General features: G+C 54.2%; 1 protein-coding gene across 1 annotated transcript; it reads left to right on the top strand.

Moving 5' to 3' along the window:
* The first annotated feature begins 954 nt into the window (after positions 1-954).
* LOC140264940 (uncharacterized) lies at positions 955-22,556 on the top strand. Its single transcript, XM_072360847.1, has 9 exons — positions 955-3,096; positions 4,348-4,447; positions 5,605-5,712; positions 7,362-7,468; positions 8,442-8,556; positions 9,677-9,742; positions 12,006-12,195; positions 15,401-15,555; positions 20,043-22,556. The coding sequence occupies exons 1-9, from the start codon at positions 1,046-1,048 to the stop codon at positions 20,199-20,201; spliced, it is 3,051 nt and encodes a 1,016-aa protein (XP_072216948.1). The 5' UTR covers positions 955-1,045; the 3' UTR covers positions 20,202-22,556.
* Positions 22,557-22,945: the final 389 nt, after the last annotated feature.

Genomic DNA, 22,945 nt, shown 5'->3' with positions numbered 1-22,945 from the left:
CGAGTTTCGTAGCCGCACTTTCGCCACCGTAAAAAATAATAACAACAATAATTAATAAATAAACCTAAAGAACAAAAAAAATACCGAATATAAGATTTATTTTTTATTTATTTTTATATTTTATTTATTTTTATATTTTATTTATTTTTATATTTTATTTATTTTTATAATATTTATTTATTTTTATTTATTATTCTCGTTTCTTTTCATTTTTAATGAGAAAAAAAAAAAACCTCCAGATTTAAATCGCTTATCGGGAATTTTTCCGAGACGAATCTGCCAATCCAAATATTTTTTCTTCTTCTTATTATTATTAATTATTACTATTAATTTATTAATATTAATATTAACAATTATTATGGATATAAACCCATAGAACGGGCCCGTTTTTACTTGCTGCTCATTTGGCGAATCTGCGGAGCGCGGACACCTCGATGAGACGCATGCGCAGAACCAATTGCCCCGGCCCCCTCCTCTACGCGCATGCGCGCTGAGAGCACCCCCCCCCCCCCCATTCAAAATGGCGGCTGCGCGGGAGCCAATGGCAGCGCGAGAGGGGCGGCACCGCATCCGGTCCTCCAGCACCATAGAGTGGAAAGGATGGGAAGACCGGAAGTAAGGCGAGCGAGAGGGAAGTGGAGGCGGAAGTGAGGGGGGAGGGGTAACGAGGAGCGGTTTCCGGTGTTGATTTTCGGGCAAATAACGGGGAAATGGGTTCAATAAAATGGCGCCCGGTTGCTTAGCAACGGGTGGGCGGGAAACGCGAGGCCGTCTCTATGGCTCCACCGGAACCGGAAAGCGACGAAACCGGAAGTGAGCTGTTCAGACGGTCGCTTTCTAATCTAGGCCGCCCTCCGACCGGAAACCGGAAGAGAAAAAACCGGAAGTCAGACAAGCCGGAAGTCAGAAACCCGGAAGTGGGTTGTGCCTTTCTCCTATTGGCTCGCGCAAGCGGAAGCGGAAGCGGGGCCAGGCGCTGCGCGCGCATCTCCACGGCAACGGGCCTTGGGGGCTCTCGGCCTGGTTCAGGGCCCGCCTTGTTGCCATGGAAACGCGGCCTACACACACCGGGCCGCCTCGGCCTCCTCCCCGACCCAAGATGGCGGCCGCAGGGAGGGGGAGACGCTGCTTGAAGGGGCCGGAAGTGGAAGTGAAAGCACCGGAGGTCAGTGAGGGGTCACCGGGGGTCACGGCGGGGTCACGTGACGGCGATGGGCGCACTTCCGGGTCGAAGGTGGACGAGGCGGGGTCACGTGGTGGTAGGGGGTCGACGTCCGCCAGCGTGGCCAATCAGGAGGCAGAATGTTGCCGGGGGTCGGCGGCGGCCATCTTGGGGTCAAAGGGCGCCGCTCTGGGGTCACGGTCAGCCAATGGAGGCTCAACAGCTGCCCGTGTAGGACCGGAAGTGGGCTCGGCGGCCATCTTGGGGGCAACGTCAGCCAATGGGAGGGCTGCCAGGTCAGCGTCGGCCATCTTGGTAACTAAGTCAGCCAATGGGAGGGCCGCGAGGTCAACGTCGGCCATCTTGGCGGCGACATCAGCCAATGAGAGCGCTCAGGGGTCAACGTCGGCCATCTTGGGGTCAAAGGAGACGACCCTGACCCCAACGTCCGCCATCTTGGACTCGGAGACCCCAACGTCGGCCATCTTGGATCCAGTGTCAGCCATCTTGGGGTCAAAGGTTACGACCCCGACCCCACCGTCGGCCATCTTGGATCCAATGTCAGCCATCTTGGGGTCAAAGGTAACGACTCCGACCCCACCGTCCGCCATCTTGGATCCAGTGTCAGCCATCTTGGGGTCAAAGGTGACGACCCCGACCCCACCGTCGGCCATCTTGGATCCAGTCCCATCCACTCCAATGTCCGCCATCTTGGACTCTGAGACCTCAACGTCGGCCATCTTGGAACCAACGTCCGCCATCTTGGGGTCAAAGGAGACGACCTCCACCTCGCCGTCGGCCATCTTGGATTCAGAGACCCCCACTCCGCCGTCGGCCATCTTGGATCCAACCACGTCGGCCATCTTGGATCCAACCACATTCACTCCTTCGTCGGCCATCTTGGACTCAGAGACCTCCACCCAGCCGTCGGCCATCTTGGATTCAGAGTCACCCACCGCTCCGTCGGCCATCTTGGATCCAACCACGTCGGCCATCTTGGATCCAATGACATCCAACCCCCCATCGGCCATCCTGGTCTCAAAGACCCCCACTCCTCCATCAGCCATCTTGGATCCAACCACGTCGGCCATCATGGATCCAACCACATCCAACCCGCCGTCGGCCATCTTGGATCCAACCACATCCAACCCCCCGTCAGCCATCTTGGACTCAGAGACCCCCACCCCGCCGTCGGCCATCTTGACCCCAACCACGTCGGCCATCTTGGATCCAACCACATCCAACCCCCCGTCGGCCATCTTGGACTCAAAGACCCCCACCCAGCCATCGGCCATCTTGGATCCAACCACATCCAACCCTCCGTCGGCCATCTTGGACTCAGAGACCCCTAACCCCCCGTCGGCCATCTTGGACTCAGAGACCCCCACCCCGCCGTCGGCCATCTTGGCCCCAACCACGTCGGCCATCTTGGATCCAATCACAGTTAACCCCTCGTCAGCCATCTTGGATCCAACCGAATCCAACCCCCCGTCGGCCATCTTGGACTCAGAGACCCCTAACCCCCCGTCGGCCATCTTGGACTCCGAGACCCCCACCCCGCCGTCGGCCATCTTGGACTCAGAGACCTCCAACCCCCCATCGGCCATCTTGGCCCCAACCACGTCGGCCATCTTGGATCCCCCAGACTCCACCCCTTCCCTCCCACCATCACTATGGGACCCCCAACCATCTGGATCCCCCCCATCATCCAACGGCCCCACACGTGGCTCCCACAGCAGCCTGGGGCCCGGCATCCCCCCCCCCCCCCGGATCTATGGGGCAGAGCCCGACTCGGTCAGTCTCCTCTCGGGGTCTCTCAGCTCCTTCCCCGACGATTTCAGCTCCGTGGGGTCGGATTCCGAGTTGGGGGGTCCCACCTTTCGTCGCACCGACCGCTATGGATTCCTGGGGGGGGCTCAGTACTGCGACACGGCGTGAGTTGCCCCATAGCTGCCCCATAACTGCCCCATAGAGCCCCATAGCTGCCCCATAGAGCCCCATAGATCCCCCATAGAGCCCCATAGAGCTCCATTATGTCCCATAGCTGCCCCATAGAGCCCCATAGCTGCCCCATTGAGCCCCATTGAGCCCCATAGTGCCCTATAGTTGCCCTATATGCCCCATAGCTGCCCCATAGAGCCCCATAGCTGCCCCATAGAGCCCCATTGAGCCCCATAGTGCCCTATAGTTGCCCTATATGCCCCATAGCTGCCCCATAGAGCCCCATAGCTGCCCCATAGAGCCCCATTGAGCCCCATTGATCCCTATGATGCCCCATAGCTACCCCATAGAGCCCCATTACGCCCCATAACTACCCCATGGAGCTCCATAGAGCCCCATAGCTGCCCCATAGAGCCCCATTGATCCCTATGATGCCCCATAGCTACCCCATAGAGCCACGTTACGCCCCATAGAGCCCCGTTGCGTCCCATAGCTGCCCCATAGAGCCCTATAGCTGCCCCATAGAGCCCCATAGCTGCCCCATAGAGCCCCATTGAGCTCCATTACAGCCCATAGCTGCCCCATAGAGCCCCATAGCTGCCCCATAGAGCCCCATTGATCCCCATTACAGCCCATAGCTGCCCCGTAGAGCCCCATAGCTGCCTCATAGAGCCCCATTGATCCCTATGATGCCCCATAGCTACCCCATAGAGCCCCGTTACGCCCCATAGAGCCCCGTTATGCCCCATAACTACCCCATGGAGCTTCATAGAGCCCCATAGCTGCCCCATAGAGCCCCACTGCCCTATAGCTGCCCCATAGCTGCCCCATAGTGCCCCATGACACCCCATAGCTGCCCCATAGAGCCCTATTACACCCCATAGCTGCCCCATAGAGCCCCATAGAGCCCCATTATGTCCCATAGCTGCCCCATAGAGCCCCATTACACCCCATAGCTGCCCCATAGAGCTCCATAGAGCCCCATAGAGCCCCATTACACCCCATAGCTGCCCCATAGAGCCCTATTACACCCTATAGCTGCCCCATAGAGCCCCACTGAGCCCCATTGAGCCCTATTACACCCCATAGCTGCCCCATAGAGCCCCATAGGGATCCCTCAATCCATGGGGCAGGGTTGGGGGGGGGGAGGGGAGTTGATATGGGGCTGCCCCCCACACTTATGGGGCTGACCCCTCACTTATGGGGCTGACCCCTCACTTATGGGGCTGACCCCCCCCCTATAGGGAGAGCTCGGTGCCCGTGGAAGTGGCTCGTCAGAGGGAACTGAAGTGGCTGGAGATGTTTTCCCATTGGGACAAATGGCTGAGCAAGAGATACCAGAAGGTGGGTCTGCGCCCCATAGCGAGCTCTACTGCCCCATAGCGGCCTCTTCCTGCCCCATAGCGGCCTCCTCCTGCCCCATAGTGCCCCATAGCGGCCTCCTGCTGCCCCATAGCGGCCTCCTCCTGCCCCATAGCGGCCCATAGGAAGCTCTCCTGCCCCATAGCGAGCTCTACTGCCCTATAGAGTCCTTCTCCTGCCCTATGGCGGCCTCCTCCTGCCCCATAGTGCCCCATAGCGGCCTCCTGCTGCCCCATAGTGGCCTCCTCCTGCCCCATAGCGGCCCATAGGAAGCTCTCCTGCCCCATAGCGTTCCCTCCTGCTCCATAGCGTTGCCCTGTGTTCCCATCTATGGGTCTCTATGGGTCTCTATGGGTCGCTGTGGGTCACTGTGGGTCGCTATGGGGCGCTATGGGTTACTATGGGGCGCTATGGGTCGCTATGGGTCTCTATGTGTCCCTATGGGTCTCTATGGGTCTCTATGGGTCTCTATGTGTCCCTATGGGTCCCTATGGGTCCCTATGGGTCTCTATGTGTCCCTATGGGTCTCTATGGGTCTCTATGTGTCTCTATGTGTCTCTATGTGTCTCTATGGGTCCCTATGGGTCCCTATGTGTCCCAATGTGTCCCTATGTGTCCCTATGTGTCCCTATGTGTCCCTATGGGGCTCTATGTGTCCCTATGTGTCCCTATGTGTCTCTATGGGGTGCTATGGGTCCCAATGGGTCGCTATGGGTCCCTATGTGTCCCTATGTGTCCCTATGGGTCCCTATGGGTCCCTATGTGTCTCTATGGGTCCCTATGTGTCCCAATGTGTCCCTATGTGTCCCTATGGGTCCCTATGGATCTCTATGGGTCCCTATGGGTCCCTATGGGTCCCAATGTGTCCCAATGTGTCCCTATGTGTCCCTATGGGTCCCTATGGATCTCTATGGGTCCCTATGGGTCCCTATGGGTCCCAATGTGTCCCTATGTGTCTCTATGGTTCTCCATGGGTCCCTATGGGTCCCAATGTGTCCCTATGTGTCCCTATGTGTCGCTATGTGTCCCTATGTGTCCCTATGTGTCCCTATGTGTCCCTATGGGTCCCTATGGATCTCTATGGGTCCCTATGTGTCCCTATGGGTCGCTATGGGTCCCAATGTGTCCCTATGGGGCAGGTGAAGCTGCGCTGCAGGAAGGGGATCCCGTCGTCGCTCCGTGCCCGGGCCTGGCAGCTCCTGTCGGCCAGTCACCAACTGCAGCTGCAGCACCCGGGGCTGTTCCAGGTGGGGTAATAAGGGGGTAATGGGGGTAATAAGGGGGTAATAGGGGGTAATAAGGGGGTAATAGGGGGTAATAAGGGGTAATAAGGGGTAATAGGGGGGTAATAGGGGTTATAAGGGGTAATAGGGGTAATAGGGGGTAATAGGGGGTAATAAGGGGGTAATAGGGGTAATAAGGGGTAATAAGGGGCAATAAGGGGGTAATAGGGGGTAATAGGGGGTAATAATGCGGTAATAATGGGGTAATAGGGGGGTAATAGGGGTAAGAGGGGGGAATGGGGGGTAATAGGGGTAATAGGAGGGTAATAGGGGAGTAATAGGGGGGTAATAGGGGTAATATGGGTAATGAAGGGTAATAAGGGGGTAATAAGGGGCAGTAAGGGGGTAATAAGGGCAATAGGGGTAATAGGGGGTAATTGGGGTAATAGGGGATAATAGGGGTAATAGGGGTAATAAGGGTAATAAGGGGGTAATAGGGGGGTCTCTATAGGTCTCTATGGGTCTCTATGGGTCTCTCTCTATGGGTCCCTATGGGTCTCTATGTCGTGTCTATGGGTCCCTATGGGTCTCTATGTGTCTCTATGGGTCTCTATGGGGTCTCTATGGGTCTCTATGGGTCTCTATGGGGTCTCTAGGGGTCTCTATGGGGTCTCTATGGGTCTCTGTGGGTCTCTATGTGTTTCCATGAGGCTCTATGGGTCTCTATGGGGTCTCTGTGGGGTGTCTATGGCTCTCTATGGGGTCTTTATAGAGTCTCTATGGGGTCTCTATGGGTCTCTATGGGGTCTCTGGGTCTCTATGGGGTCCCTATGTGCCCCTATGGGTCTCTATAGGTCCCTATGGCTCTCTTATGGGTCTCTATGGGGTCCCTATGTGCCCCTATGGGTCTCTATGGGTTTCTATGGGTCTCTCTGCTTCTCTATGGGTTCCAATGGGTCTCTATGGGTCTCTGTGGGTCCCTATGGTCCCTGTGTGTCCCTATGTATCTCTATGGGTCTCTATGGGGTCTGTATGTGTCCCTATGGGGTCTCTATGGGTCCCTATGTGACCCTATGGGTCGCTATGTGTCTCTATGTGTCCCTATGTGTCCCTATGGGGTCTCTATGGGTCTCTATGGATCCCAATGGGTCCCTATGTGTCCCTATGTGTCTCTATGTGTCCCTATGTGTCCCTATGTGTCCCAATGTGTCCCTATGTGTCTCTATGTGTCCCTATGTGTCTCTATGTGTCCCTATGTGTCCCTATGTGTCCCTATGGGTCTCTATGGGTCCCTATGTGTCTCCATATGTCTCTATGTGTCCCTGTGTGTCCCTATGGGTCTCTATGGGTCCCTATGTGTCTCCATATGTCCCTATGTGTCCCTGTGTGTCCCTATGTGTCTCTATGGATCCCAATGTGTCCCTATGGGTCTCTATGGGGTCTCTATGTGTCCCTATGTGTCTCTATGTGTCCCTATGTGTCTCTATGTGTCCCTATGTGTCTCTATGGGTCTCTATGGATTTCTATGGGTTTCTATGGGTCTCTATGGGGTCCCTATATGTCCCTATGGGTCACTATGTATCCGTATGGGTCTCTATGAGTCTCTATGGGTCCCTATGTGTCCCTATGTGTCCCTATGTGTCCCCATGTCTCCCTATGGCTCTGCCCCATAGGACCTGGAGCGTCAGCCCGGTGACTCTCGCTGGTTGGACGCCATAGAGAAGGATTTGCACCGACAGTTCCCGTTCCATGAGATGTTCGTGGCACGGGGGGGGCACGGGTAAGGACACAACATGGGGTTCTATGGGGCTCTATGGGGTCTCTATGGGGCTCTATGGGGTCTCTATGGGGCTCTATGGGGCTCTATGGGGCTCTATGGGTCTCTATGGTGCTCTATGGGGTCTCTATGGGGCTATATGGGGCTCTATGGGGGTCTATGGGGCTCTATGGGGCTCTATGGGTCTCTATGGGGTCCTATGGGTCTCTATGGGGATCTATGGGTCTCTATGGGGCTCTATGGGGCTCTATGGGGTCTCTATGGGGCTCTATGCGGTCTCTATGGGGCTCTATGCGGTCTCTATGGGGTCTCTATGGGTCTCTATGGGTCCCAATGGGTCTCTATGGGTCCTTATGGGGTCTCTATGGGTCTCTATGGGTCCTTATGGGGTCTCTATGGGTCTCTATGGGGGCTCTATGGGTCTCTATGGGTCTCTATGTGGCTCTATGGGGCTCTATGGGTCTCTATGGGGTCCTATGGGTCTCTATGGGGATCTATGGGTCTCTATGGGGCTCTATGGGGCTCTATGGGGTCTCTATGGGTCCCTATGGGTCTCTATGGGTCTCTATGGGGCTCAATGGGTGTCTATGGGGCTCTATGGGTCTCTATGGGGCTCTATGGGTCTCTATGGGGCTCTATGCGTCTCTATGGGTCCTATGGGGCTCTATGGGGCTCTATGGGTATTTATGGGTCCTTATGGGGCTCTATGGGGCTCTATGGGGTCTCTATGGTCTCTACAGGCCTCTATGGGATCTCTATGGGGTCTCTATGGATCTCTATGGGTCCTTATGGGGTCTCTATGGATCTCTATGGGTCCCTATGGATCTCTATGAGTCTCTATGAGTCTCTATGGGTCTCTATGGGTCCCTATGGGTCCCTATGGGTCCCTATGGGTCTCTATGTGTCCCTATGGGTCTCTATGGGGTCTCTATGTGTCTCTATGGGTCACCCCCTTGCCGTGTGTCCCTCCATACAGGCAGCAGGACCTGTACCGGGTGCTGAAGGCCTACACGGTGCTGCGGCCCCACGAGGGCTATTGCCAGGCCCAGGCACCCGTGGCCGCCGTGCTGCTCATGCACATGCCTGCCGAGGTATGGGGGGATATGGGGGGATATGGGGTGATATGGGGTCTCTATTGGGCTCTATGGGGTCTCTATGGGGAGATATGGGGGCTTATGGGGCTCTATGGGTCTCTATGGAGTCTCTATGGGGCTCTATGGGGCTCTATGGGGTCTCTATTGGTCTCTATGGGGAGATATGGGGTCTCTATGGGGATCTATGGCTCTCTATGGGGCTCTATGGGGTCTCTATGGAGCTCTATGGGGCTCTATGGGGTCTCTATGGGGAGATGTGGGGTCTTATGGGGCTCTATGGGTCTCTATGGGGTCTCTATTAGTCTCTATGGGGTCTCTATTGGGCTCTATGGGGCTCTATGGGGATATATGGGTCTCTATGGAGCTCTATGGGGTCTCTATGGGTCTCTATGGGGTCTCTGTTGGTCTCTATGGGGCTCTATGGGGCTCTATGGGGAGGTATGGGTCTCTATGGGGTCTCTATGGGTCTCTATGGGGCTCTATGGTCTCTATGGGGTCTCTATGGGGTCTCTATGGGGTCTCTATTGGTCTCTATGGGGCTCTATGGGTCTCTATGGGGAGATATGGGTCTCTATGGGGGCTCTATTGGTCTCTATGGGGCTCTATGGGGTCTCTATAGGGCTCTATGGGGAGATGTAGGGCTCTATAGGGCCTCTATGGGTCTCTATGGGTCTCTATGGGGCTCTATGGGGCTCTATGGGGACTCTATGGAGCTCTATGGGTCTCTATGGGGTCTCTATGGGGCTCTATGGGGTTCTATGGAGTCTCTATGGGGCTCTATGGGGTCTCTATGTGGCTCTATGGGGTCTCTATGGAGTCTCTATGGGGCTCTATGGGGTCTCTATGGGGCTCTATGGGGTTATATGGAGTCTCTATGGGGCTCTATGGGGAGATGTGGGGCTCTATGGGGTCTCTATAAGGCTCTATGGGGTCTCTATGGGGCTCTGTGGGGCTCTATGGGTCTCTATGGGGTCTCTATGTGGCTCTATGTGGCTCTATGTGGCTCTATGGGGTCTCTATGTGGCTCTATGGGGCGCTATGGGGCTCTATGGGGCGCTATGGGGCGCTATGGGGCGCTATAGGGTCATTATGGGGCTGACCCCCCTTCTCCCCACAGGCGGCGTTTTGGTGTTTGGTGCAGATCTGTGACCGGTACCTGCCGGGGTATTACAGCCCTGGGCTGGTGAGATGGGGGGGTATAGGGGGTATAGGGGGGGGATGGGGGGATATAGGGCTATATAGGGGTTATATGGGGGGATATGGGGTTATATTTGGTTATATGGGGGGGATATGGGGGGATATGGGGTTACATAGGGGGGATATGGGGTTATATGGGGGGATATGGGGCGATATGGGTGTCAATAGGGGGATATGGGGCGGCTATGGGGCGTTATAGGGTTATAGGGGGGAATATAGGGGGATATGGGGTTATATGGGGGGATATGGGGTTATAGGGGGTTATGTGGGGTTATATGGGGTTATATGGGGGGATATGGGGTTATATGGGGTTATATGGGGGGATATGGGGTTATATGGGGTTATATGGGGCTATATAGGGGGGATATGGGGGAATATGGGGTTAGATGGGGGGATATGGGGCTATACGGGGGGATATGGGGTTATATGAGGGGGATATGGGGGAATATGGAGTTATATGGGGCTATATAGGGGGGATATGGGGCTATAGGGGGGGATATGGGGTTATATGGGGGGGATATGGGGGGATATGGGGCTATATGAGGGGTATATGTGGCTATATGGGGGGGATATGGGGCTATAGGGGGGGATATTGGGGAATATTGGGGGATATGGGGCTATAGGGGGCGGATATGGGGGTATATGGGGCTATATGGGGGGATATGAGGGGATATGGGGCTATATGGGGGGGATATTGTGGGATATGGGGTCTCTATGGGTCCCTATGGGTCCCTATGGGTCTCTATGGGTCCTTGTGGGTCCCTATGTGTCCCTATGGGTCCCAATGGGGTCCCTATGTGTCCCTATGTGTCTCTATGGGTTCCTATGTGTCTCTATGGGGCTGTATGGGTCCCAATGGGGTTTCTATGGGTCCCTATGGGTCTCTATGCCTCCCTATGTATCCCTATGGGTCTCTATGGGTCCCTATGTATCCCAATGGTGTCCCTATGTGTCCCTATGTATCCCTATGTGTCCCAGGATGCGGTGCAGCTGGACGCTGCGGTCTTTGGCTCCCTGTTACACCGCGTGTCCCCCGTTGCTATGGGTCCAATGGGGTCTCTATGGGTCTCTATGGGTCCCTATGGGTCTCTATGGGTCCCTATGGGTCTCTATGTGTCTCTATGGGTCTCTATGTATCCCTATGGGTCCCTATGGGTCTCTATGGGTCCCTATGTATCCCTATGGCTCCATATGACTCTCTATGTGTCTCTATGTATCTCTATGGCTCCCTATGTGTCCCTATGGGTCCCTATGTGTCCCTATGGCTCTCTATGGTTCCATATGACTCTCTATGGGTCCCAATGGGGTCCCTATGTGTCCCTATGTGTTCCTATGGGTCCCTATGGGTCCCAATGGGGTCCCTATATGTCCCTATGTGTCCCTATGTATCCCTATGGCTCCCTATGTGTCTCTTTGGGTCCCTATATGTCTCTAAGGGTCTCAATGGGTCCCTATATGTCCCTATGGGTCTCTATGTGTCCCTATGGGTCTCTATGGGGCCCTATGTATCCCTATGGGTCCCTATGGCTCTCTATGGCTCCATATGACTCTCTATGTATCTCTATGGGTCCCTATGGATCTCTATGGGTCTCTATGGCTCCATATGACTCTCTATGTATCTCTATGTGTCCCTATGGGTCCCTATGGGTCTCTATGGCTCCCTATGGGTCCCTATGGGTCTCTATGTGTCCCTATGGGTCTCTATGTGTCCCTATGTGTCCCTATGTGTCCCTATGTGTCTCTATGTATCCCTATGGGTCCCTATGGGTCTCTATGGGTCCCTATGTATCCCTATGGGTCCCTATGGCTCTCTATGTATGTCTATGGGTCTCTATGTGTCCCTATGTATCTCTATGTGTCTCTATGGGTCCCTATGGCTCCCTATGTATCCCTATGGGTCTCTATGGGTCCCAATGGGGTCTCTATGTGTCCCTATGTGTCCCTATGGGTCTCTATGTATCTCTATGGCTCCCTATGGCTCCCTATGTGTCCCTATGGGTCCCAATGGGGTCTCTATGGGTCTCTATGTATCCCTATGTATCTCTATGGCTCCGTATGTGTCCCTATGGCTCCCTATGTGTCCTTATGGGTCTCTATGTATCCCAATGATGTCTCTATGGGTCTCTATGTGTCCCTATGGGTCCCTATGCGTCTCTATGGGTCCCTATGTGTCTGTATGGGGCTGTATGGGTCCCAATGGGGTCTCTATGTATCCCAATGGGGTCTCAATGTGTCGCTATGTGTCCCAGGATGCGGTGCAGCTGGACGCTGCGGTCTTTGTCTCCCTGTTACGCCGCGTGTCCCCCGTCGCCCACCGGCACCTGGTGTGTCACGGCGTGGACCCGGTGCTGTATCTCACCGAGTGGTTCATGTGCATCTTCGCACGGACGCTGCCCTGGGCTGCAGTGCTACGTGTATGGGACATGTTCTTCTGTGAAGGTAACACTATGGGTAATATGGGGTCAGATGGGGTGATATGGGTCTCTATGGGGTCTCTATGGGTCTCTATGGGGTCTCTATGGGGTGATATGGGGTCTGTATGGGTCTCTATGGGGTTCTATGGGGATCTATTGGTCTCTATGGGGCTCTATGGGGTCTCTATGGGGTCTCTATGGGGCTCTATGGGGCTCTATGGGGTCTCTATTGGACTCTATGAGGGCTCTATGAGGCTCTGTGGGTGGCTATGGGGCTCTATGGGTCTCTATGGGTCTCTATGGGGATCTATTGGTCTCTATGGCTTGCTATGGGGCACTATGGGGTGATACGGGGTCTCTATGGGGCTCTATGGGTCTCTATGGGTTGCCCTGGGCTGCAGTGCTGCGTGTGTGGGACATGTTCTTCTGTGAAGGTAACGCTATGGGGCCCTATGGGGTGATATGGGGTGATATGGGGTCACTATGGGGCCCTATGGGGGCATATGGGGTCTCTATAGTGTCTCTATGGGGTGATATGGGGTGATATGGGGGATCTATGGGGCCCTATGGTATTTCTATGGGTCTCTATGGGGTGATATGGGGTCTCTATGGGGCCCTATGGGGTGATATAGGGTGATATGGGGTCTCTATGGGGCCCTATGGGGTGATATGGGGTCTCTATGGGTCTCTATGGGGTGATATGGGGATCTATGGGGTCATATGGGGTCTCTATAGGGTCTCTATGGGGCTCTATGGGGTGATATGGGGTCTCTATGGGGCTCTATGGGGATCTATAGGTCTCTATGGGCCCTATGGGGTCTCTATGGGTTGCTATGGGTCTCTATGGGGTCTCTATGGGGCTCTATTGGTTGCTGTGGGTCTCTATGGGTCTCTATGCGATGCCCTGGGCTGCAGTGCTCAGGGTCTGGGACATGTTCTTCTGTGAAGGTAACACTATGGGGCCCTATGGGTCTCTATGGGTCTCTATGGGGTCTCTATGGGTCTCTATGGGGCTCTATGGGGTCTCTATGGGGCTCTATGGGTCTCTATGGGGTCTCTATGGGGCTCTATGGGGTCTCTATGGGGCTCTATGGGGCTCTATGGGTTGCTATGGGTCTCTATGGGGTCTCTATGGGGCTCTATGGGGTCTCTATGGAGCTCTATGGGGTCTCTATGGGGCCCTATGGATTCTATGGGTCTTTATGGGGCTCTATGGGGCCCTGTAGGTTGCTATGGGGTCTCTATGGGTCTCTATGGGGTCTCTATGGGGTCTCTATGGGTCTTTATGGGGTCTCTATGTGGTCTCTATGGGGTCTCTATGGGTCTCTATGGGGTCTCTATGGGGTCTCTATGGGGCTCTATGGGGCTCTTTGGGGCTCTATGGGGCCCTATGGGTCGCTATGGGGCTCTATGGGTTGCTATTCAGTCTCTATGGGTCGCTATGGGGCCCTATGGGCCTTTATGGATCTCTATGGGGTCTCTATGGAGTCTCTATGGAGTCTCTATGGGGTCTCTATGGGGTCTCTATGGGTCTCTATGGGTTGCTATGGGGCACTATGGGGTGATACGGGTCTCTATGGGTCTCTATGGGGCTCTATGGGTTGCCATGGGCTGCAGTGCTCAGGGTCTGGGACATGTTCTTCTGTGAAGGTAACGCTATGGGGCCCTATGGGTCCCTATGGGTCTCCATGGGTCTCTATGGGGTCTCTATGTGTCTCTATGGGGCTCTATGGGGTCCCTATAGGTCTCTATGGGTCTCTATGGGGTCTCTATGGGTCTCTATGGGGCTCTATGGGGCTCTTTGGGGCTCTATGGGGCCCTATGGGTCGCTATGGGGCTCTATGGGTTGCTATTCAGTCTCTATGGGTCGCTATGGGGCCCTATGGGCCTTTATGGATCTCTATGGGGTCTCTATGGAGTCTCTATGGAGTCTCTATGGGGTCTCTATGGGGTCTCTATGGGGTCTCTATGGGTCTCTATGGGTTGCTATGGGGCACTATGGGGTGATACGGGTCTCTATGGGTCTCTATGGGGCTCTATGGGTTGCCATGGGCTGCAGTGCTCAGGGTCTGGGACATGTTCTTCTGTGAAGGTAACGCTATGGGGCCCTATGGGTCCCTATGGGTCTCTATGGGTCTCTATGGGGTCTCTATGGGGCTCTATGGGGGGATATGGGGTCTCTATGGGTCCCTATGGGGTCTCTATGGGTCTCTATGGGGCTCTAAGGGGGCTCTATGGGGCTCTATGGGTTACTATGTGTCTCTATGGGGTCTCTATGGGATGCTATGGGGTCTCTATGGGGTTCTATGGGTTTTATGGGGCTCTATGGGGTGTCTATAGGGCTCTATAGGGCTCTATGGGGTCTCTATGGGGCTCTATGGGGCTCTATGGGTTGCTATGGGTCTCTATGGGGTCTCTGTGTGGCCCTATGGGTCTCTATGGGTCTCTATGAGTCTCTGTGGGGTCACTATGGGGCCTTGTGGGTCGCTATGGGGTCTCTATGGGGCTCTATGGGTTGCTATGGGTCTCTATGGGGTCTCTATGGGTCCCTATGGGGTCTCTATGGGGCTCTATGGGGTCTCTATGGTGCTCTATGGTGCTCTATGGGTCTCTATGGGTCTCTATGTGTCTCTATGTGTCCCTATTCCCCCCATTCCATGACCCTGCTGTCCCTATGGGGCCGCCCCATAACGTCCCTATTGTTCCCTATGGGGCAGGGGTGAAGGTGGGTTGCTATGGGGTCTCTATGGGTCTCTATGGGTCTCTATGGGTTGCTATGGGTTGCTATGGGGTCTCTATGGGGCTCTATGGGGTCTCTATGGGGCCCTATGGATTCTATGGGTCTTTATGGGGCTCTATGGGGCCCTGTAGGTTGCTATGGGGTCTCTATGGGGTCTCTATGGGTCTCTATGGGGTCTCTATGGGTCCCTATGGGGTGTCTATGGGTCTCTATGGGGCTCTATGGGTCTCTATGGGGTCTCTATGGGTCTCTATGGGTCTCTATGGGGTCTTTATGGGTCTTTATGGGTCACTATGGGGTCACTATGGGTCTCTATGGGGCTCTATGGGGCTCTATGGGTCTCTATGGGTTGCTATGGGTCTCTATGGGGTCTCTGTGTGGCTCTATGGGTCGCTATGTGTCTCTATGTGTCCCTATTCCCCCCATTCCATGACCCGGCTGTCCCTATGGGGCCGCCCCATAACGTCCCTATTGTTCCCTATGGGCTCAGGGGTGAAGGTGATGTTCCGTGTGGGGCTGGTGCTGCTCCGTCTGGCTTTGGGGTCACCCGAAAAGCTCCGTAACGCCCAGGGGATGTTTGAGACCATGGAGCTGCTGCGCAGCGTCCCCCCCCCGGGGCTGCATGAGGATGTGCTGGTGCAACAGGTGGGGGCTCTATGGGGTGATATGGGACTCTATAGGGCTCTATGGGGTGATATGGGCCTCTATAGGGCTCTATAGGGCTCTATGGGGTCATAATGGGCCTCTATGGGGCAGTATGGGGCTCTATGGGGTCATTATGAGGCTCTATGGGGTCATTATGGGCCTCTATGAGGCTCTATGGGGCTCTATGGGGTCTCTATGGGGCACTATGGGGTGATATGGGGTCTCTATGGGGCTCTATGGGGCTCTATGGGTCTCTATGGGGGCTCTATGGGTCTCTATGGGGTCTCTATGGGTCACTATTGGGCTCTATGGGGCTCTATGGGTCTCTATGGGGTCTCTATGGGGCTCTATGGGGTCACTATGGGGCTCTATGGGGCTCTATGGGGTCTCTATGGGGCTCTATGGGGCACTATGGGGTCTCTATGGGGCTCTATGGGGCTCTATGGGGATGTTTGAGACCATGGAGCTGCTGCGCAGCGTCCCCCCCCCGGGGCTGCATGAGGATGTGCTGGTGCAACAGGTGGGGGCTCTATGGGGTGATATGGGACTCTATAGGGCTCTATGGGGTGATATGGGCCTCTATAGGGCTCTATAGGGCTCTATGGGGTCATAATGGGCCTCTATGGGGCAGTATGGGGCTCTATGGGGTCATTATGAGGCTCTATGGGGTCATTATGGGCCTCTATGAGGCTCTATGGGGCTCTATGGGGTCTCTATGGGGCACTATGGGGTGATATGGGGTCACTATGGGGTCTCTATGGGGTCTCTAAGGGGTCTCTATGGGGCTCTATGGGGTTCTTTGGGTCACTATCAGGAGCTATGGGGCTCTATGGGGCTCTATGGGGTCTCTATGGGGTCCCTATGGGCCTCTATGGGGCTCTATGGAGCTCTATGGGGTCATTATGGGGCTCTATGGGGTCATTATGGGGCTCGATGGGGCTCTTTGGGTCACTATCGGGATCTATGGGGTCTCTATGGGTCACTATGGGGCTCTATGGGGTCATTATGGGGCTCTATGGGGTGCTATTGGGTTATTATGGGGCTCTATGGGGTCACTATGGGGCTCTATGGGGATGTTTGAGACCATGGAGCTGCTGCGCAGCGTCCCCCCCCCGGGGCTGCACGAGGATGTGCTGGTGCAACAGGTGGGGGCGCTATGGGGTGATATGGGGTGATATGGGGTGATATGGGGTATTATGGGGCTCTATGGGGTGCTATTGGGTCATTATGGGGCTCTATGGGGTCTCTATGGGGCTCTATGGGTCTCTATGGGGTCTCTATGGGGCTCTATGGGTCTCTATGGGGCTCTATAGGGCTCTATGGGGTGCTATTGGGTCATCATGGGGCTCTATGGGGCGTTATGGGGTGATATGGGGTCTCTATGGGGTCTCTATGGGGCTCTATGGGGCTCTATGGGGTCTCTATGGGGCTCTATGGGGCTCTATGGGGCTCTAGGGGGCTCTATGGGGTGCTATGGGGTGATATGGGGTGATATGGGCCTCTATGGGGCTCTATGGGGTCTCTATGGGGCTCTATGGGGTGATATGGGGTCATAATGGGCCTCTATGGGTCTCTATGGGTCTCTATGGGGGCTCTATGGGGCTCTATGGAGCTCTATGGGGCTCTATGGGGACTCTATGGGGCTCTATGGAGCTCTATGGGGCTCTATGGGGTCATTATGGGCGTCTATGGGGTCTCTATGGGGCTCTATGGGGTCTCTATGGGTCTCTATGGGGCTTTATGGGGTCTCTATGGGGCTTTATGGGGTGCTATGGGGCTCTATGGGTCACTATGGGGCTCTATGGGGTTATTATGAGGCTCTATGGGGTCATTATGGGGCTCTATGGGGTGCTATTGGGTCATTATGGGGCTCTATGGGGTCTCTATGGGGTCTCTATAGGGCACTATGGGGCTCTATGGGGTCTCTATGGGGCTCTATGGGGCTCTATGGGGTCTCTATAGGGCACTATGGGGCTCTATGGGGTCTCTATGGGGCTCTATGGGGCTCTATGGGGCTCTAGGGGTCTCTATGGAGGTCTATGGGGCTCTATGGGGCTCTATAGGGTATCTATGAGGCTCTATGGGTCTCTATGGGTCTCTATGGGTCTCTATGGGGTCTCTATGGGGTCTCTATGGGGCGGATATGGGGCTCTATGGGGCACTATGGGGTCTCTATGGGTCTCTATGGGTCTCTATGGGGCTCTATGGGGTCTCTATGGGGCTCTATGGGGCTCTATGGGTCACTATGGGGTCTCTATGGGGCTCTATGGGGCTCTATGGGGATGTTTGAGACCATGGAGCTGCTGCGCAGCGTCCCCCCCCCGGGGCTGCTATGGGGTGATATGGGGTGATATGGGTCTCTATGGGGTCTCTATGGGTCTCTATGGGTCTCTATGGGTCTCTATGGGGTCTCTATGGGGCTCTATAGGGCTCTATGGGGCTCTATGGGGTCTCTATGGGGCTCTATGAGGTGATATGGGCCTCTATGGGGCTCTATGGGGTCTCTATGGGGCTCTATAGGGTATCTATGGGGCTATACAGGGTCTCTACGGGGCTCTATGGGGTCTCTATGGGGCTCTATGGGTCACTGTGGGTCTCTATGGGGCTTTATGGGTCTCTATGGGTCGCTATGGGGCTCTATGGGGTCTCTATGGGGTCTCTATGGGGCTCTATGGGGCTCTATGGGTCTCTATGGGGTCTCTATGGGTCCCAATGTGTCCCTATGGGTCCCCATGTGTCCCTATGGGTCCCTATGGGGCTGCCCCCCAGGTGGTGTCGCTGCTGGTGTCGGAGGCGCTGGGTCTCTATGGGTCTCTATGGGGCACAATAGGTCCCTATGGGTCCCTATGGGTCCTATGGGGTCTCTATGGGTCTCTATGGGTCTCTATGGGGTCCCAATGCGTTCCTATGTGTCTCTATGTGTCCCTATGGGTCCCTATTGGTCCCAATGTGTCCCTATGTGTCCCTATGGGTCCCTATGGGTCTCTATGGGTCCCAGTGTAACTCTATGCGTCTCAATGTGTCCCCATGTGTCCCTATGGGTCCCTATGTGTCCCTATGGGGTCTCTATAGGTTCCTATGGGTCCCTATGGGTCTCTGTGTGTCTCAATGTGTCCCTATGGGGTCCCTATGGTCCCTATGGGGTCTCAATGTGTCCCTATGGGGTCCCTATGGTCCCTATGGGGTCTCAATGTGTCCCTATGGGGTCCCTATGGTCCCTATTGGTCCCAATGTGTCCCCATGTGTCCCTATGGGTCTCTATGTGTCCCTATGGGTCCCAATGTGTCTCTATGGGTCCTAATGTGTCTCTATGTGTCCCTATGTGTCTCTATGTGTCCCTATGGGTCGCTATTGGTCTCTATGGGTCCCAATGTGTCCCTATGTGTCCCTATGGGTCTCTATGTGTCCCTATGGGTCCCTATGGGTCTCTATGTGTCCCTATGGGTCCCACTGGGGTCTCTAGAGGTTCCTATGGGTCTCTATGTGTCCCTATGGGTCCCAATGGGGTCTCTAGAGGTTCCTATGGGTCCCTATGGGTCCCAATGTGTCCCTATGGTCCCTATTGGTCTCAATGTGTCCCTATGGGTCCCCACCCCAGGTGGTGTCGCTGCCGGTGTCGGACGCGCTGGGTCTCTATGGGTCTCTATGGGTCCCTATGGGTCCCTATGGGTCGCTATTGGTCTCTATGGGTCTCAATGTGTCCCTATGTGTCTCTATGGGTTGCTATGGGTCTCAGTGTGTCTCTATGGGTCTCAATGTGTCCCAATGTGTCCCTATGGGTCCCCATGTGTCCCTATGGGTCTCAATGTGTCCCTATGGGTCCCTATGGGTCTCAATGTGTCTTTATGGGGTCTCTATGTGTCCCTATGGGTCGCTATGGGTCTCTATTGTTCCCTATGGGTCCCAATGTGTCCCTATGGGTCCCTATGGGTCTCAATGTGTCCCTATGGGTCTCTATGGGTCTCTATCTGGCTCTATGGGTCTCTATGCAGTACTATGGGGCTCTATGGGTCTCTATGGGGCGCTATGGGGCTCTATGGGGTCTTTATGGGGTCTCTATGGGGCACTATGGGTCTCTATAGGTTCCTATGGGTCCCTATGGGTCTCTCTGGGTCTCAGTGTGTCCCTATGGGTCTCTATGGGTCTCTATGGGTCGCTATGGGTCCCAATGTGTCCCTATGGGTCCCAATGTGTCCCTATGGGTCCCCATGTGTCCCTATGGTTCTCTATGGGTCGCTATGGGTCCCTATGGGTCGCTATGGGTCTCTATGGGTCTCTGTGTGTCCCTATGGGTCCCTATAGGTGCCAATGGGGTCTCTATAGGTCCCTATGGGTCCCTATGTGTCCCTATGGGTCCCTATGGGTCCCAATGTGTCCCTATGGTCCCTATGTGTCTCAATGTGTCCCTATGGGGTCTCTATGGGTCTCTATGGGGTCCCTATGGGTCTCTATGTGTCTCAATGTGTCCCTATGGGGCTGCCCCCCAGGTGGTGTCGCTGCCGGTGTCGGAGGCGCTGATCGAACGTGAGCGCGGTTCCCAGCGGCGCCGTTGGAGCCACATGAAGGGGGAGAAACTGCAGCTGCCCCACAAGCAAAACCGGCCCCATGGAGCCAGGGGGGTCCGGGCCATAAAGGGACACCCATGAAATGGGAGGGGGATGAGGGATGGACGGGTTGAGTGACAGCTGGGATTGATTGACAGATGGGATTGATTGACAGATGGGATTGATTGACGGATGGGATTGATTGATGGACAGCTGGGATTGATTGATGGACAGCTGGGATGGACTATGATGGACAGCTGGGATTGATTGACAGCTGGGATGGACTATGATGGACAGATTGATTGACGGCTCGGATTGATTGACGGCCAGGATTGATGGATGGCTGGGATTGATTGACGGCTGGGATTGATTGACAGCTGGAATTGATTGACAGTTGGATTGATGGACGGATGGGATTGATGGACAGCTCAGATTGATTGACAGCTGGGATGGACAGCTATGATTGATGGACAGCTCTGATTGATGGACAGTTGGGATTGATGGACGGATGGGATTGATGGACAGCTGGGATTGATTGACAGCTGGGATTGATGGAGAGCTGGGGTTGATTGACGGCTGGGATTGATTGACAGCTGGGATTGATGGACGGATGGGATTCATTGACAGCTGGGATTGATTGACAGCTGGGATTGATGGACGGCTGGGATTGATTGACAGCTGGGATTGATGGACGGATGGGATTGATTGACAGATGGGATTGATGGATGGCTGGGATTGATGGATGGATGGGATTGATTGACAGCTGAGATGGACAGCTGGGATTGATTGGCGGCTGGGATTGATGGACAGCTGGGATTGATGGACAACTCGGATTGATTGACAGCTAAGATATACAGCTCTGATTGATGGACAGCTGGGATTGATGGACAGCTATGATGGACAGCTCTGATTGACAGCTGGGCTTGATTGGCAGCTGTGATGGACTATGATGGACAGCTCTGATTGATTGACAGCTGGGATTGATGGACAGCTGGGATTGATGGACAGCTCTGATTGACAGCTGGGATTGATGGACAGCTCTGATGGACGGCTATGACGGACAGCTCTGATTGATTGACAGCTGAGATTGATGGACAGCTGGGATTGATTGACAGCTGTGATTGACAGCTCTGATGGACGACTCTGATGGACAGCTGTGTTTGATTGACAGCCTCAGTTATTGCCAGCTCTCCTTGATTGACAGCTGGGTCCGGCTGTTGGTGGTTGATTGACAGCGCTCTTTGATTGACAGCTTCACTCACAAGTCAACCCTCGTCTGACTGACAGCTCGGATTGATTGACAGCTCGGATTGATTGACAGCTCTGATTGATTGACAGCTTCATCTCATCAGCAGCCCCTTGTGATTGATTGACAACCCCGTTTGATTGACAGCCCCCTGTGATTGATTGAGAGCCTTGTATGATTGACAGCCCCGTTTGATTGACAGCCATTTATGATTGACAGCCCCGTTTGATTGACAGTCCTGTTTGATTGACAGCCCCGTTTGATTGACAGCCATTTATGATTGACAGCTCCATTTGATTGACAGCCCCGTTTGATTGACAGCCATTTATGACTGACAGCCACATTTGATTGACAGCCATTTATGACTGACAGCCACATTTGATTGACAGCCCCGCTTGATTGACAGCCATTTATGATTGACTGTTCCATTTGATTGACAGCCTGTTTGATTGACAGCCCTGTTTGATTGACAGTCATTTATGATTGACAGCTCCATTTGATTGACAGCTCTGTTTGATTGACAGCCATTTATGATTGACAGCCAAATTTGATTGACAGCCATTTATGATTGACAGCCACATTTGATTGACAGCCATTTATGATTGACAGCTCCATTTGATTGACAGCCACTTATGATTGACAGCCACATTTGATTGACAGACCCGTTTGATTGACAGCCCCATTTGATTGATTGCCCCGTTTGATTGACAGCCACATTTGATTGACAGCCATTAATGATTGACAGCCTTTTATGATTGACAGCCCCATTTGATTGACAGCCCCATTTGATTGACAGCCCCATCTGCTTGGTCCGTTTGATTGACAGACACATATGATTGACATCCCAGATTGATTGACATCCCAGTTTGATTGACAGCCCCATTTTGATTGACATCCCGGTTTGATTGACAGCCCCATTTTGATTGACAGCCCCATTGACATCCCAATCTGATTGACAAGCCCGTTTGATTGACAGCCCAATCATATTGACAGCTCGGTTTGATTGACAGCTCGTTTTGATTGACAGCCCGGTTTGATTGACACTTCGCAGAGCCCTTATTAACAGCCATTAATGACCCCACCGCCTTGATTGACAGCTGCCTCATTAGCATTGGAGGACTCATTAGCATCTCATTAAGGGCGGAGCCATGTTGATTGGTGGATCGATGTCGCATAAATTAACATCTCATTAAAGATGGAGCCTCGCTGATTGGTTGACGTGTCTCTATGGGTCCCTATGGGTCTCTATGGGGCGCTGTGGGGCTCTATGGGTCTCTATGGGGTCTCTGTGGGGCACTATGGGGTTTCTATGGGTCTCTATGGGGTCCATATGGGTCCCTATGGGGTCTCTATGGGGCTCTGGGTCTCTGTGGGGTCTCTATGGGGCTCTATGAGTCCCTGTGGGGTCTCTATGGGTCTCTATGGGTCTCTATGGTGTCTCTATAGGGTCTGTGGGTCTCTATGTGTTCCTATGGGGTCTCTATGGGTCTCTATGGGCCCCTATGGGTTTTCTATGGGTCTCTATGGGTTCCTATGGGGTCTTTATGGGTCCCTATGGGGTCTCTATGGGGTCTGTGGGGCCTATGGGGTCTCTATGTGG

This window comes from Excalfactoria chinensis, unplaced genomic scaffold, assembly GCF_039878825.1.
Source record: "Excalfactoria chinensis isolate bCotChi1 unplaced genomic scaffold, bCotChi1.hap2 Scaffold_358, whole genome shotgun sequence".
NCBI classification, from domain to species: domain Eukaryota; kingdom Metazoa; phylum Chordata; class Aves; order Galliformes; family Phasianidae; genus Excalfactoria; species Excalfactoria chinensis.
The sequence above is the reverse complement of the archived record's forward strand: the minus strand, read 5'-3'. Positions and strand labels throughout refer to the sequence as shown.